Here is a 16136-nt window from a genome sequence, read left to right as displayed (position 1 = left end):
CAGCACAGTTCATGCTAACATAATAGATAATATGCATAAAGAGTTCAATATTCAAAAACCATTTAGACGGATAACTCACAAGGGTGTAAGGTGTGCTTAGGTCACCTAATCCCATTGCACCAACCCTGTCAGGATGTGACAGATGGAAGGAATGACTTCAGGGAAAACATAGCTGAGGAGCTGGGTGGGAATCCATCCAAATGGCAAATGTGGCGTATTCAGACACTCATCCAGCTAAATTATAGCCAGATAACTACCTGTCTGGCTATAATTTAGCCAGATTAAAAAAGGTATCCGGGTAAATAGCGCCAGGGAAATAATAAATAAAAATGAAGTACAGGGTCCTGCTGGACGTTGCCGGGAGCGGGTAAGTTCAGACCCCACTCCCAGTAGGAATGTTATGGGTTCAAAAGGATGGGGGGAGGGTCTGGAGGGAGTGGGGGTTGGGCGACCAGTTCATCAAGGTGGTAGAGGGGTGGAGGTGGGAAGGCCTGGCAGAATCCTTGCAAATCTGGGAAAGTTGGGGGGGGGGGGGGGGAGGGAGAGGTTAAATGTGATCAATATAGGAAGTGATGTGGGGTGGGAACTGCAAGGCCGCTATGGCCTCTTTTCAATTTGATAATGGGGGGGGGAGGAGGAAATCGGGCCACAGTACCCTGTACTTCTTTTTTTATTTCATTTTCCTGATGCTTCTTACCAGGATATCTTTTAAAGATAATCCGGATAAGTGACAAGTTATCCGGCCACACAAGGCCAGATAACTTACAAACCTAACCAGCTATATTCAGTCATAACCGGTTAGGTTCTTAAGTTATCCAGCTACATGTAGTTGGATAACTTTAAGCAGGTATACTCCGCCAGACCTTTATCCAGCTGAAAATACAGAACAAGTTATCTGGCTATCTTTAGCCGGGTAACTTCATAACTAAACGGCCTATTGAACATTGGCCTCAATATGTCTAGCACGAAGTGATTTACTAACCCTCCAAAAGGGGATCCACCAAGCCATAACTCTCAGTCTGAGCAGAGTGCAATTCAGTCCTTGTACAAGTTATGGCATCACAATAGCAATTATTTGATTTGTGCTGAGAAATATTCTTATCCTCCCTACCCTGCACTCCTCCCAATTTCCAGCCATTCCAATGCTTTGAGTGCAGCTATACCTGCCAATAAAGAATCCGTTGACCTGGTCAGCATGGGCACTAGTTTGTGTTGGCAGGTATAAGTCTAAAGACAGATAGACAGGATGAGGTGAATCCTGCTCTGCGATAGCTGAGACCCTTGTTTCAGCATCTCTGATGTTGAGGCAAGTGAGCTGCTGTACCTGATGTTGGGTGATCTCGTGGTGGACGAACTGCTGCAGGAGCTGGCGATGGACAGTGTAACTTGGCTTCTTGCTCAGCACCGTGGCTCTCTGAAATATTAAGGGAAATAGGATTATGAAGGGGAAAGGCATGGGGAAAAAGGAAGCCCAGCCCCCCACTCCATGAGTCTCTTTGCCTGACAGAATAGGAAGGGTGATTACCAATGTATGGACAGGCAAAATTCTTTCAGGGTAAGCAGATTGAGAGGCAGCGTAGAAATCCTGGACATTTCAGTATAATGCACGCGCTGGGTTTCGTCTGTTAAAATTTCTTCCTACCTTCTTATGCATTAACAAGAACTGCAGGTGGCATTGCCCTCGGTCTGGGTAAGTCTCTGTCCGAGGCTCCAAGTGGTACCACTGATCCTCCTTACAGCGTAAATCCTTCAATGGATAGAAGACAAAAATGAGACGGCATCAATCACAAGGTTTCAGTAACACAGAGGCTCTGCCATAATAGCACGGTAAATAATGGCAAATTAAAAAAAAAACTGGTCCATCCAACCTGCCCAGCAAGTTGCTTAGGTCAGTAACTGCTGCAGGTTACCCCAGCTGCCTTCTGTTAAGGGTGGCCAATGCTGCTCCGTGCAGGTTACTCCCATGCAGAAATATTACACCCTTTCCTCATTTCTCTCCTCTGGCCACTAGGGAACCTCTGCGTTTATCCCATGCCCTTTTGAATTCCTTTCCCGTTCTTATCTTTACCACTTCTTCGAAGAAGGCGTTCCACGCATCCGTCACCTTTTCCATGAAGAAATATTTCCTGACACTATTCCTTAATCTACCCCCCCCCCCCCCCCCGTGGAGTTTCATATCATGATCCCTAGGTTCTATAGCTTCCTTTCTATTAGAAAAGATTTGATTTTTGTGCATCATTTCTTTCAGGTATTTGAAGAACTGTATCATATTTATTTATATAGTCTGTTTATAACCCACACTAACTCCAATGCTGAAGGTGGCGTGCATTATAACATTCATAAACATCTCAATATAAAACACAGATTACACAGCAATAATTAGAGCTTGAGCTCAAGATCACAAATGCTGCTTCTACTTTTTGCTCCTAGCTGAACTGCTTCTCGAATGCTTGCGAAAATAAGTATGTTTTCAAATGTTTGCGAAATGTCTGAGGACATGTAATAAGATGCAATTGTTCAGGAAGAGAATTCCATTACATGGGGGGCATCGACTGAAAAAAAGAACATACTTTGGTCTCCAAGAGACGAGCTACACTCACGGGTGGAAGGTCTAACAATCCACCACGAGCTGATCTAAGCATGTGAGTAGAATTATACATTTGCAACACAGAATTAAACCAAGGGAATTATTTATTGCTCAATAATTTGTGAGTCAACATAATTTTCTTATAACGAATCCTCCGTCCAACAGGCAGCCAGTGAAGACTGAACAACCCAGGCGTAATGTGATCAATCCGCTTGGCGTGGGTGAGAACACGTGCTGCAGCATTCTGGACGAAGATGGGGTGATTCAAAGTATTTGCAGGCATGCTGCTAAGGGCAGAATTGAAAACACCAAAGGCTGCAGTACAGCCTGTCCCTCCTCTCCTCCAGGGAACCCGTATTTATTCCTCCAGACTCCTGGTGCAGATCCCACACCGTTCACATATTTTGGTGGCCTTTCTGTAAACCACTCCATCCTGAACCACTTCCACCCTCTCTCTCTCTTTTTAGAGATACGATCTCCAGAACTGAACACAGTTCTCCTGGTGAAGCCTCATCAAAGACCTGTACAGGGGCACCATCACCTCCTTTTTCCTGCTGGTTATGACTCTCTCTATGCATCCCTCTGGCCTTAGCCACGGCCTTGTCACATTGCTTCGCTATCTTCAGCTTGTCTGACACTGTCACCCTGAGGACTCTCTCCCGGTCTGTGCACATCAGTCTTTCCCTACCCCATCACATACAGGCTCCTTGGGATTACTGTTCCCCGAATGCACATGACTGTACACTTAATGGCATTGAATCCCATTTGCCAAACCTTTGACCTCTCCTTAAGCTTTCTTAGATTGCCTCTAATTCTCTCCACTCCTTTAGGGGTGTCCACTCTATTGCAGACCTTAGTCTCATCTGCAAAAAGACAAACTTTACCTTCCTACCCCTCTGCAATATTGCTCACAAAGATATTGAACAGAACCGGCTTCAGAACCAATCTTTGAGGAACTACACTTATCACTCAAGGGCAATCTGGTAGCACCAGCACTGTCAGAATCTTTCTACCTTACCAATTAAAGAATGTTCTTGGGGGAATCCAGTCACCAAAACAGGCAAAGTCGCGAGAATGATTGGGATATAGTACAAGACTTCTCTAGGTTGCCACACACTGCTCTGGACTAGTGAATTTGGCATCCCATGGCTGGGGATGTGATTCTAATGTGCAAAGACAGTGACATGTTTGCCACAAGTAACATTTTTTTATGCAAATAACAGACTTTGATCAAGAGTTGGATCAAGGGAGAGCACTAGATGTAGTGTACTTGGATTTCAGCAAGGCCTTTGATACACTTTTGAGCGCCCTTGGGATGGGTTCTAGAGTGACTGACTGGGTTAGAAAATGGCCAAGAGGGAGGTGACAAAGGGTAGTGGTAAAAAGAGTTTTCTCTGAAGAGGAGGTAGTTACTAGCAGTGTGCCTCAGGGATCGGTCCTTGGACCAGTTCTTTTCAATGTTTTTGGGAGCGACATAATGAAAGAGTTGTTAGGAAAGGTTTGTCTTTTTGCCGATGATATCAAAATCTGTAACAGAGTGAACAACCAGGAAGGAATGGAAAACATGAGGAGCTAGACCATTCCCCGAACTAGCAAAGCTCGAGGAATGGTCTAAGGTCTGACAGCTAACACTCGGTGCTAAAAAATGCAGAGGAATGCATTTAGGATGCAAAAGGTACAGTATTGGAGGTGAAATTCTTCTAAGCACAAAAGAAGAATTATATCTAATGATCTGGGGTAATTGTATCTGATGATCTTAAGGTGGCCAAACAGGTGGATAAAGCAATGGTAAAAGCCAAAATGATGCTTGGCTGCACAGGGAGAGGAATAGTTAGCAGAAAAAGGGAGGTGATATTGCCCCTGTATAGGTCTCTGGTGAGATATCACTTGGAATACTGGGTACAATTCTGGAGACCGCACCTTCCAAAGGATGTACACAGGGTGGAGTCTGTCCAGAGGGTGGCTACTAAAATGGTCAGCAGTCTTCATCCTAAAGTCTACGGGGATAGACTTACAGATCTAAACATGTATACCCTAGAGGAAAGGCGAGATAGGGGAGATATGATAGAGACATTCAAATATCTCAAAGGTTTCCATACATAGGAGGTGAGCCTTTTTCAATGTAAAGGAGGCTCTAGAAGGAGGGTTCATGAGATAAGGTTGAAAGGGGATAGACTCAGGAGGAATCGTAGGAAATATTTCTTTACAGAGAAGGTGGTGGATGTGTGGAACAGACTCCCAGTGGACGTGGTGAGACAAAAACAGTATCTGAATTCAAGAAAGCGTGGGATAAATACAGGGGATCTCTAAGGAAGTGATGGGAATTATAATGCTAAACTGATTGGACAGATGGGCAGACTGGATGGGCCATACAGTCTTTTTCTGCCGTCATGCTTCTATGTTTCTATGACACGGTGAAAACACATCGGCCAAAGATTTAGAAGAGAAAATATGATTGGGGAATGGGAAGACAGGAAAAGTGAGAAGAGGGAGAAAAACAGCGAGAATATGCATGGGGACAATGAGAGAACAAGAAAGAGAGAAGGCAGAGCAAATCCTAGCTTACAAAGACAGTGGGCAACTTCAAAAGGATTTCTGTGGGTAAATGAGTGTTTACTTGTACAACAAACCCCTTTGAAAACTGCGCATATGGGCAAAAGGGGCGAGGCCAGAGGCAGGATTAGGGCAGGCCCAATAAAGTACATGTGGAGATTTCATTTTGAAATCCCCGCACCTCCTTTACCCTGCATACTTTGTAGGTGCAAAGCACACAGGGAGAAAAATCCCCGCCGCTCCAGCTTGCTGTGGGATTTTCAAGGGAGTTTCCCTTTCAAAAATCAGCAAAGGATCCATGGGCCTGCAAGCACCTTGGGGAGTGTGAAAATTGCCCTCTCCCTGTATTTAACATTTTAAAGAATGTTATTAGCGACTCCACTGCTACGTGAACAATTCCACCTCAGTCCTGGGAAGCCTGGCAGTCAGTCCAGCAAACCAGAATGCCCCCTGGTACTGGATCATTTTCAGAAGGCTGGCCAGTGCTGTCTAAAGAGTGCTCTCTCTGAGCCCTGCAACATAGCCGTGAGCAGGTGAAGACCTTAGAGCCCATTACCCCTACCTACTGTATCACTGCTGACCCCACTCAGGGCTAGTCCCCGATGCTCAATGGGCCAACGGCCTCTCTCGGCATGACAACTCTTATGTCATGTGCTGCTGTCCTCTCTTGCTTGCCCTTATGACCACCATCATACCCTGTATCTGTCATATCCAGTACTTGAATTCTGTCACTGTTCTGGGTTGTTACTTCTGCTGGTGGCAATTCCAGGTGTCCACAACTCTCTCAGAGAAGATGTATTTCTTATATTGGAGCATCTTCTTCCTGTGCCACTTATCCTCTATGACCTGGTGAGCTATGTAGCAGGCCTCCCTGTGCAGCACATCTCCCACCACTGCAAGCCTCCCTGTGCAGCACAGCTCTCACTGCTGCATACCTACAATACCCACCGCTGCATGCCTCCCCATGCAGCACAGCTCCCACCACTGCAAGCCTCCCTGTGCAGCACAGTTCTCACTGCTGCATACCTACAATACCCATCACTGCATGCCTCCCCATGCAGCAGAGCCCACCGCTGCAAGCCTCCCCGTGCAGCACAGCTCCCACCACTGCAAGCCTCCCTGTGCAGCACAGTTCTCACTGCTGCATACCTACAATACCCATCACTGCATGCCTCCCGATGCAGCAGAGCTCCCACCGCTGCAAGCCTCCCCATGCAGTACAGCTCCCACCACTGCACACCTCCCCATGCAGCACATTTTCCACCACTGCCCGCCTCCCTGTGCAGCACAGCTCTCACTGCTGCATACCTACAATACCCATCACTGCATGCCTCCCCATGCAGCAGAGCTCTCACCACTGCACACCTCCCCATGCAGCACAACTCCCAAATACTGTACGCCCACAACTCCCACTGCTGCATGCCTCCCCATGCAGCACAGCTCCCACCACTGCAAGCCTCCCCATGCAGCACAGCTCTCACCACTGCACACCTCCCCATGCAGCACAACTCCCAAGGCTGTACGCCTACAATTCCCACTGCTGCATGCCTCTCCCTGGAGCACAGCTCCCACCGCGGCACACCTCCCCATGCAGTACAGCTCCCACTGCTGCACACTTCCCCATGCAGCACATTTTCCACCACTGCCCGCCTCCCTGTGCAGTACAGGTCCCACTGCCACGTGCTTCCCCATGCAGCACAGGTTGCACTGCTGCATGCGTCCCCATGCAGCATGCTCCATGCCTACCTGTGCAGCATTTGACAGGTCCCCCAACACAGCACATCTATAGGTAGCAGCTGAGTCTTTTGTAATCAGCTAGTATTGAGGCATACAGCTGCAGGCATGGACACCTTCACAGAGCCACAGGGTACACAATCTTTCCCTATAACTTCATCACACTCACCTGCACTCGGACCACAACATTACCCAGAAAATCATCTTGTCCTTTGTCTTTTCTCGCATCTTTAATAATCCTATTTAAAGTGGATAATAAAAGAGAGAAAGCCAATGCATTATATTAACAAATAAGTGCCAGGTATGACAGGACCCAACAATCTCCAGTCCTGGATGCAGTAAATAACGTCAGCGAAAAAGAGAATCTACAACAGCTACAGAAGGTCGGAGCCTTAGGGGATACTTATTATAATGTGCAGTGCGATTACAAAAAGCAGAAAAAGAGTGACTCTGTCCTGACCCCCTGAGGAGAATCTGAGAGACTGAAATTATACCCCGCCTGCCTTGGCTTAAGAGTGAGGCTCACACCTCTCACGGTACGTGCAATACAAACCCTTTTGGAGACACTACCTGCTGAGGAGATGCTGGGGGAAATCCTCCTACATTGGTTTACAAATCTGTTCTTCATGGTTTTATGCGTGCATGTGACACATTTTTGTAACTGTCTATGGGTTTTCACATTTGTTCATGCTCATTCCCATACAGTTGGGTGAGGGGCCCCAGATTTCCCTTAGGGGGCGGACCCCTAAATGGAGGAGACTCGTAAGGTCAATTCACTGTCACAGCACATGGGCACTGACCTTTTCAGGCTGTGGAGGTCCGTTATCTCTCCGAGTTTTTGACGAACTGATTCTGTATCGTCCGAGTCCCTGTGATGTGAGTAAAGGGGGGGGGGGGGAGTGTTAGTCACTTTCTTTCTCACACTGGATCCCCTGGGAATGTGGGGTTCAGAGTAGAGGGAATGGCCTCAGTGCCAGAACCATATAAATGAATCGCAACTCTCTTAGGGCCCAAACGTAATTCGAGAGGCCTGTGAAAGTCTCAGGGGAAGGGAGGTGCTTCAGTTGTAACTCATAACCACAGCAGACAACCGCTGCTATGCCAGGATTACCTGGCAAGAAGAGGGCACATGTGCTAAGGGGGTCGTTTTGATAATTTACAAGGGCACGTACGCCCATAAAGTCCAGTTTTATGCGCATCAGTGGCTCTTGGAAAATAGCCCCGGTGGGTTTGCGCATAAAAGTGCATGAAGAACGCGATTTTATACACACTTTTACGCGCGCACTGAAATGGTGCTTCCAGGGGGTGGAGTTGGGGGAAGGATGGGGATTTACGCGCACATTTTTGGTTTTCGAACGAATGCACAATGAGTTACACCTGCTCCCGAGAAGGTGTAACTTTTGCATGGGTTCCCCCTCCCCCCCATGCATCTCCAGCACAACTCACACACCCTCAAAGCAGACTTAACATGCATAAACCCCCTGTCCCATTGAAAATTCAGGCTAAAGTCTAAAGGTACTTGTTACCTGCAGACTTTAGCCCTACACAGAGCTACCGAAAATTACCCTTCCCATATACATAAATAGTGTGATACTGTATACCTCACAGGATAGTGTGATATTATGTACCCCAAAGGACAGTGTGATACTGTATACCCTAAGGGATAGTGAGATAGTGTATACCTTGTGGGATAGTATGATATTGTATACCCTGAGGGACAGTGTGATATTGTATGCCCCGAGGGATAGTGTTATACTGTATACCACATGGGACAGTGTGATACTGTACACCCGAAGGGATAGTGAGATAGTGTATACCTTGTGGGATAGTATGATATTATATACCCCAAGGGACAGCGTGATAATATATACCCTGAGTGATAGTGTGATACTGTATACCTCATAGAGCAGTGTGATATTTTATACCTCGTGGGATAGTGTGATATTGTATATCATGCGGAATAGTATGATATATGGAAGAAGGTGATACTGTGCCTGGGGGGGAGGGGGCAATTTTCAAATTGTCCGCATTGGAGCAAAGTCCACAAGTACTTTTTACTCTGAGTTTGCACCAGTCTTTAAAGTAAAAGTGCATGCATAATTTGCTTCGAAACCTGCCGTAAATACAAATCACCTGCCGACATTTGCTCCTGCTATTTGTGTGGGTCTTTTTTTTTTTTTTTTTTTTTTTTAAGGAAAACAACATGCAGAGAGTTGAAAATGCAATCTACACAGATTACTTCCCTCCACCAAACCAAAATATGCCCCCGGGAACACCTCCGCTTGCAGAATAATGCCTGGACTTTTAGCCCTGTTGTGGGAAGGCACTTTCAGACACTCAATTTGTCCGTGTTGTACATGGCTTTGATAATTTTCATTCATCCTTTGAAGCTTTTTATACTTAGATGGAGTGACATATTCAGAGAGATGACGTCATAGGTAACTGAGAAATGGCTTGATACACAGAGATGATATAATATCCACGCACAAGGTAGGGCAAGTCAAGATCTCAGTATTCGGACTAATGATGGACACTTGGCCTTGTCTGAAATATCCCCATATTCAGTTCTGTTATTACATTCTGCTTTGCTATCACAGGAGCCTGAAACCAGCAGTTATATCACAATTCCATCCTGGTCTTTCTCATTAAGATTTAGGGTATTAAAAACAAACTTGATTTTACTTACCACATGTCCATGTGAAACCTGGCGTTAGCAAGATCCTCAACTTCCCTGTATGAGGAGAAGGATAAAACAATCATTAGCTGAGAGCCTTCTGAGGGTTTCCTGCTTCCAAGGAAGGACACTGTTGACGAAAGCCAAGATGTCAACCAAGAACATCAAGGAACTAGCTTTCTCTTCCCAAACTCAAGAGAACATGGGTACCAATAATCCCAGTGTCCTTTCCATGTGCCTTTATATCTCCTTCTCCCCCTTAACTTTGTTTTACAGCAATGTAGCATAATAGCTTCCTCATTCCATCCTAGAGGTGATCTCATCTTCAATAAATTATGTTGACCCAGTACTTTTGACTCTTGTGACGTTATATTATTGTATTCTTAAGTTCTTTTGAGAGAAAGATCTGATCATGGGGACATGACAGTGTTGCCTACTATAAAAAAAAATAAATAAATGCTTGGCCTCTTTATGGCTAAGATCCAAATGCAGGGTCTGAGCTAGGAGCTGAGGATAATCTCCTTCTTAGGCTTTTGACTGAAATTGAAAATTTGTACAGTATTAGGGTATTCAGTTTTGGAAGAAGGGATGGAATTAGCAGACTCTAAAAGTATAGAGACAAAAAGATTTAATGGTGGCAGATGTACTGCACCCTGGTATTCTGAACAAGAATGTAAAAGGACTTTGCATCGCCTAGAATGATGATGGATTAAGACCACTAATCTTGAGGATAGAAAGTGTTGGAAAGCTATGGCATGGACTATTTCAATAAAGTGTCCCAGCTGAAGAAAGGAAAATTGTTTCCTACCTGCTAATTTTAGTTCCTGGAATACCACAGATCTGCCCAGATAAGTGGGGTTTGCATAAATAGTGTGATACTGTATACCTACCAGCAGATGGGGGCAGAGAAAAACTTTTCAGACACTACTACAAAACCAAGAATGCCTACTGCAGTTCCTCAGTATTGACCTTTACCCAAGCCAAGATGAACCCCGCCACAAATAACCTCACCCCCTTTACAAGGCGAGCAGTAGAACAAGCAGAAGAACTAAGGGTTGGCACTCCCTAACTGAAGCCCTCACCCCCCAACAAAGAACTTGACAACTGCACTATGTACAACCAGCACTATTACAGGGTTTTCGCAATTAAAGAGGATGGGCCTCTGGACTGATCTATGGTATTCCAGGAACGAAAATTAGCAGGTATGAACCAATTTTCCTTTCCTGTTCAATCCTCAGATCAGTCCAGACACATGGGATATACCCAAGCTCCCCTACACTGGGTGGGAACCTGAAAGACCAACTCGCAACACACCTTCACCAAAGGTTGCCTCCTCAGGCACCCTAATATCCAAATGGTAATGTCTGGCAAGCTTATGAAGCGTGGATCATATTGTCACATGAAAAATCTCTTGCAGAGATATCAGCTGAAACTCCGCTGCTTATGCCCATCTAATCTTTACAGATGTACGCTGCAGATAGTTTCCTTTAGACAAGGCGCAACTGGCGCCTTAGAAGCCTTTTCACCCACCCTTCTTTGCCCCACTAAACAAGACAAAGAGATGCTCAGATTGCTGAAAACTGTTAGTGACCTTAAGATAGCACAACAGATTTCATCGAACATCCAGTAAATGAAGCCCAGTGATGACTGACACAATGGCTTGAAGGGAGAGCCACACAGGACTCATAGAACCAAAATAAGGTTCCAAGCAGGACACAACTTATGGACCAGAGGTCGTAACGTCTGGATGCAAAGCCAAAGGCCTACTCTTAAACTTACATGCCAGAGCTGCCACGTGCACTCACAGCGAATTCCAAGCCAACCCCTTGGTCAAACATCCTGTAAAAGGGCCAAGATGTGAGAAACCTCCACCTGCAGAATATCAGCACCCTGATCCAGACACCACGCTTAAACACCTTCCACATCCGGATATAAGACAGAGAGTGGAAGGTCTCCTAGCCTGAAGTCAAATAGCAATCACTGCTACAGAGTACCCATTGAAGCGCAAGCGTCTCCTTTCAAAAGCCAATCCGTGAGACAAAAGTGAACCGCTTGTTCTGAAAATATGGGCCGTTGATGAAACAACTCCTGCAGATGCCCAAATTGGATTGGTCAGTCCACTACCAGATGCAGCAGATCCGTGAACCATGGATGAAGCGGCCACTCTGGTGCAACGAGAACCACCCTTCTTGGATACCGCTCTATCCGCCTCAGAATTCTGCCTACAAGAGGCCATGATGGGAACACATACAGCAGAAGTCAGACAAAAGCATTGGCCCCCTCAGAACCAAACTCTCTCTTGCGACTGGAGAACCTGTCCGCCTTCACATTGATGCACTATGCCATCTGATCCAACCAAGAACTGCCCCACTTGGCCTGAATGAAGACTATGGCTTCTGAGGATAATTCCTATTCCCCTGGATTCAACTGTTGCCGGCTGACATAATACACTCCGGTCACATAGGATGCTGCCATCCCCACCAGATACTGCTCCACCCAGACAAACAGTGCCCGAGCCTCCTGAGACACCTAGTGACTCTTCGTCCCATCCTGACAATTGATGTACGCATTGTCTGAAAAGACTCTCACTGTCTGTCCTCGAATTTGCAGGAACAATAAAACCAATGCCCTGCAAACCGCTATCGTTTCTAAGAGATTGATAGACCAGGTCACTTCCTTTGCTGACCACCGATCCTGAGCTGTCTGCCCCTGACAAACAGCCCCCAACCTTTGCGGGTCACTAACACTCAATCCGGAATCTCCAGCTCCACCCCTCTCTCCAAGATGGGGCGCGACAGCCACCACGAGAGACTGGACCTGGTGCACCCCTGAAGTGTTAAAAACAGATAAACCTCCTCCGACAATGGATTCCAATGGGACAAAAGCGCTTGCTGAAGTGGTTGCATGTGAGCAAACGCCCATGGAACTAATTCCAGGGTAGAAGCCATAGAACCCAGGACCTGCAAATAATGCCAGACTCTGGCCACCAACCTGAAGTAGATGAAGGGGGGTGTAGTAGAAAAAGTCTGAAAGAGAAAGGAAGAAGGAGAGAAAAGGTGTGATGTGGGTTGAGGGGAAAAGACACTGTCATGGACCCTGCCCGCGGAGCTAACCCCCGCGAGCAGGCACTTACTTTTCTTCATGATGCCTTTTGCCCGGAGTCGGGCCTCCCGCGCAGCTGGAGCCGCGGACTGAAGTTCCTCCCGCGGCCTGGAGGCCGCCCCTGGTAGCAGCCTTCACCGCGGCTGATGCTGTGGACTTTCAGCATCCTCTTCGCGGGTGGAAGTCGCCGCCGATGTCACCTCCTCTTCGTGGCATGGAGGCCGCATCCCCAGACTCGAGTGGCGGCTGGAGCTGCCCCCAGGGCTTCCTGCAGCGGCTGGAGCCGCTGCCGTCTTTGGGGCCTGCCTCCAGGCCCAGCCCTGCGTCTCTGGCGTCTGACGTCGGTACAGGCCGCTGTCTGCGGTCCTGCACAAGTTCCTGTTTCCTTCTCTTAGGCGCCGGTGAGCGTCTCTCTTCTGAATTTAAAGGGCCAGACACAGGAAGTGTGCTGGCCCCACCTCTGATTGGACTTCCTGCTCCAGCCCTATAAAGGCTGCTCCGTCACTTCAGTCTTCTCCTTGCATCGGAGTTGCTTCACTCTGGAGGCTCCTGCCTGCCAGAGCTCCGTGAGGTCTTCTTCGTGGAGCTCCTCTTCATTTCATCTCGTCTCGTCATGTCAAGTCATGTTCATGCCTGAGGTCCCCATCTAGGTGTCCTGGTGTCTTGTCTTGATCTTCTGCTTCCTGATGTCCCAAGTTCCTTGATGTCCTGCCCTTCTTGGTGTTTGCTTCAGCGCTCCTGAGCCTTCTGGTATCTGTCAGGCCGTGCTCTCTCGGATGACGTCTTTCCCGAGCGTGGAGTACCCTACAGGTGGACTGGTGTCCTGTGCTCCTGAGCCGTCATGTCCTGCCAGCCTTTGCGGAGCTCCGGATGACTTATGGCTCCGTCGTCAAAGTTCTGCCTTGGCTGGATTCTTCCCTGCACTCGTCCCATTCTCAACGTGGTCCGTGACCAGCCTCCTCGGGCTGTGTAGGGCGTGCAGTGGGACAGGGTGGTCCGCGACCAGTCCCGCAGGTTGACTGTGTAGGGCGCCCTGAGAGACAGTGCCAATGTCCTTCCGCCCAGCTCTCGTCTCGTCTGGACTTCGTCAAGTTCCTTGCTCGTCCTGGATGCCGTTGCATCAGTCTTGGTATCATGTCAACGTCTTGCTCCTGATGTCGTCGCATTGACCCTGGTCCGGGATGCCGTCGCATCGACCATTGGTCCGTGATGTCTTCGCATCAGCCTTGGTGTCATGTCTTCAGCTACCTTGGTGTCATGTCTTGTGCCAGCTCTCGTCTCTGATGCCGTCCGCATCAGCCTTGGTGTTATGTCTTCGTCTGCGATGCCGTAGCATCGATCTTGGTGTCATGTCTTCATGTCAAGGCCCGTCTGCCCTCGACCTCAGGCCAGGCCTGCTGCTCCATGCCGATCCAAGCAGCAGGTCTGAAAGGGCTCGGAATGGTCGGAGGACCATTCACTTTCCAACATCATCATGTTGTTGGCCTTGGGAGCTTGCAGGCCTGGCAGAGGGTAAGCCCGTCAGCCATGCTGGAACACGCCGTCAACCCTCGGTTCGGTCCTGGATCCGTCTGGGGTCGGGCTGAGGCCCAAGGGCACATTAAAACACCCGCTACGTAACAGAATGCAAGGCCTTCCGAGGCCGTCACGTAACAGAATGCAAGGCCTTCCGAGGCCGTCACGTAACAGACACTGACAGTGGTAAGGAAACAAAACTAGTAGAGGGGCAGGAATGGGGAGAAAGCAGCTAGCTGAGAAGAGGTAAACCACGGAGAAGAGCAAAGAGAGGAAAGGAAAGGGGTAATATATATATTTTTTTTTTTAATTTTTAAAACTTTATTGTAAAGATATCATTACAAAAAAAGCGGAAGACAAGAAAGATCCACAAAGTATAACCAAACAGAGTTCATGCTCCACATGCCACAGATACCCAATGCCTCCTGTTTAAGACACATTGTCTCATTAAACAGGTAATATTTACTAACAGAGAGGAAAAGTGATACTGCTGAGAAATAAATGAAGAGACAAGACTAGAGAGAGAAAATGGAAGAGAAAGCAAAGGGGTGAGGTTCTCCCACGCACGTACAATATGAAGGTCTCATTCCAGACCGGATTGAGAGTTTGAGCCTGTATGTGTGTCCGATGCATCTGGTCCTCTGGGATTGTGTTCCTAACCACGGCTTTCTGCCGCCGCTTGTTAAAGGCACTCTCCTGCTGCAGGCTGCTGTCTTGGGCGTGATCCTCCACCTTGGACTCTAGCCCTAGTAGGCAGTAGGGGTCACTGTAACCTGTCAGCAGAAAGAGGACAGGAACCTCTCAGCTGGGATTAAAAAAAAATGCAAAAAGAGGATCAGACCAGCAAGTGATGTGTCTACTCACCACTGACATCTTTACCCAGAATTCCTTTGGCTTGCTTCACAGTAGTCTTCAGACAAAGAATTGGAGGCTAGAATTTAAATCAGTGGAAAGAACATTTTTATTCCAGTTTTTACAAGAAAACCCTCAGGTTGCAAGAGACTTTTAGGCTACTGAAATTCAGTGGCTGGTAATAACTGAACTGGACAAACTGAACCATGTTTCGTTATTATACTTGCAGCCTTGGATGTCACCAGGTTAGGGTTGCCAACCACTCTGTGTCTTAAGGGAGTGCCCTGGTTTTACTCTATTGCATGCATGAGGCTGAAGTGCTACTCTTTTTAAGGAAATCTGAATTACAAGTGCCTGCATGCAGTGGGGTACATTCAGAACTGGACTGACTTGTCTTTTATGAGATGGAACTGTTGGCAACTCTGTGCCACATAGAATCTGACAAATGACATCATGCACACTGCTGTACCACTGGTTTAAGCAGAGCTTATGAATTGAAATTCAGGTGAATATGGACTAACCAGAAGCTTTTTATAAGCAGGGTCAGTGCAAGGGTTTTAGGCACCCTAGACGAACAGCCTGGTGCCCCCTCCCTTCTCCACCAGTCACACTCTCCCCACACATATAATTTAAAAATTATGCATTTATTTTAGCAGATTGTACATGAAAAAGGACAAAGTACAGTCTTGTGAGGTAAAAATATTACTTACAACAACTGGGGTAGATTTTCAAAGGGGTACGCGCGTACCCCCCGAAAACCTACCCCAAACCCCCCCTACGCACCGAGCCTATTTTGCATAGGCTCAGCGGCGCACGCAAGCCCCGGGATGCGCGTAAGTCCCGGGGCTTGCATGGAGGGGCGTGTCGGGGGCGTGCCACGAGTGCCGTGGCGTTTCGGGGGTGGGCCCGGGGGGCGTGGCGCTGGCCCGGGGGTGTGGTCGAGGCCTCCGGACTAGCCCCTGGGTCGGGTGATGGCGCGCCAGCAGCCCGCTGGCGCGCGCAGATTTACACCTGCTTTCCACAGGCGTAAATCTGCCAACAAACGTAGGGGGGGTTTAGATAGGGCCAGGGGGGTGGGTTAGGTAGGGGAAGGGAGGGGAAGGGAGGGGAAGGTGAGGG

General features: G+C 47.8%; 1 protein-coding gene across 3 annotated transcripts in view; it reads right to left on the bottom strand.

Annotated features, from left to right (window-relative positions):
* Positions 1 to 16136, bottom strand: part of UNC13D (unc-13 homolog D) — a 109390-nt gene that overhangs the window by 57268 nt on the left and 35986 nt on the right. For all 3 annotated transcript variants that reach the window (XM_029600484.1, XM_029600481.1, XM_029600482.1), the window contains exons 6-12: positions 15030 to 15096; positions 14737 to 14938; positions 9561 to 9605; positions 7675 to 7743; positions 7044 to 7113; positions 1643 to 1747; positions 1325 to 1414 (exon numbers count right to left, since the gene is read on the bottom strand). In XM_029600484.1, coding sequence (XP_029456344.1) covers positions 1325 to 1414; positions 1643 to 1747; positions 7044 to 7113; positions 7675 to 7743; positions 9561 to 9605; positions 14737 to 14938; positions 15030 to 15096 — 648 coding nt within the window. The remainder of the gene's footprint in view (positions 1 to 1324; positions 1415 to 1642; positions 1748 to 7043; positions 7114 to 7674; positions 7744 to 9560; positions 9606 to 14736; positions 14939 to 15029; positions 15097 to 16136) is intronic.

The sequence above is a fragment of the Rhinatrema bivittatum genome, chromosome 4 (assembly GCF_901001135.1).
Source record: "Rhinatrema bivittatum chromosome 4, aRhiBiv1.1, whole genome shotgun sequence".
NCBI lineage: Eukaryota > Metazoa > Chordata > Amphibia > Gymnophiona > Rhinatrematidae > Rhinatrema > Rhinatrema bivittatum.
The sequence above is the reverse complement of the archived record's forward strand: the minus strand, read 5'-3'. Positions and strand labels throughout refer to the sequence as shown.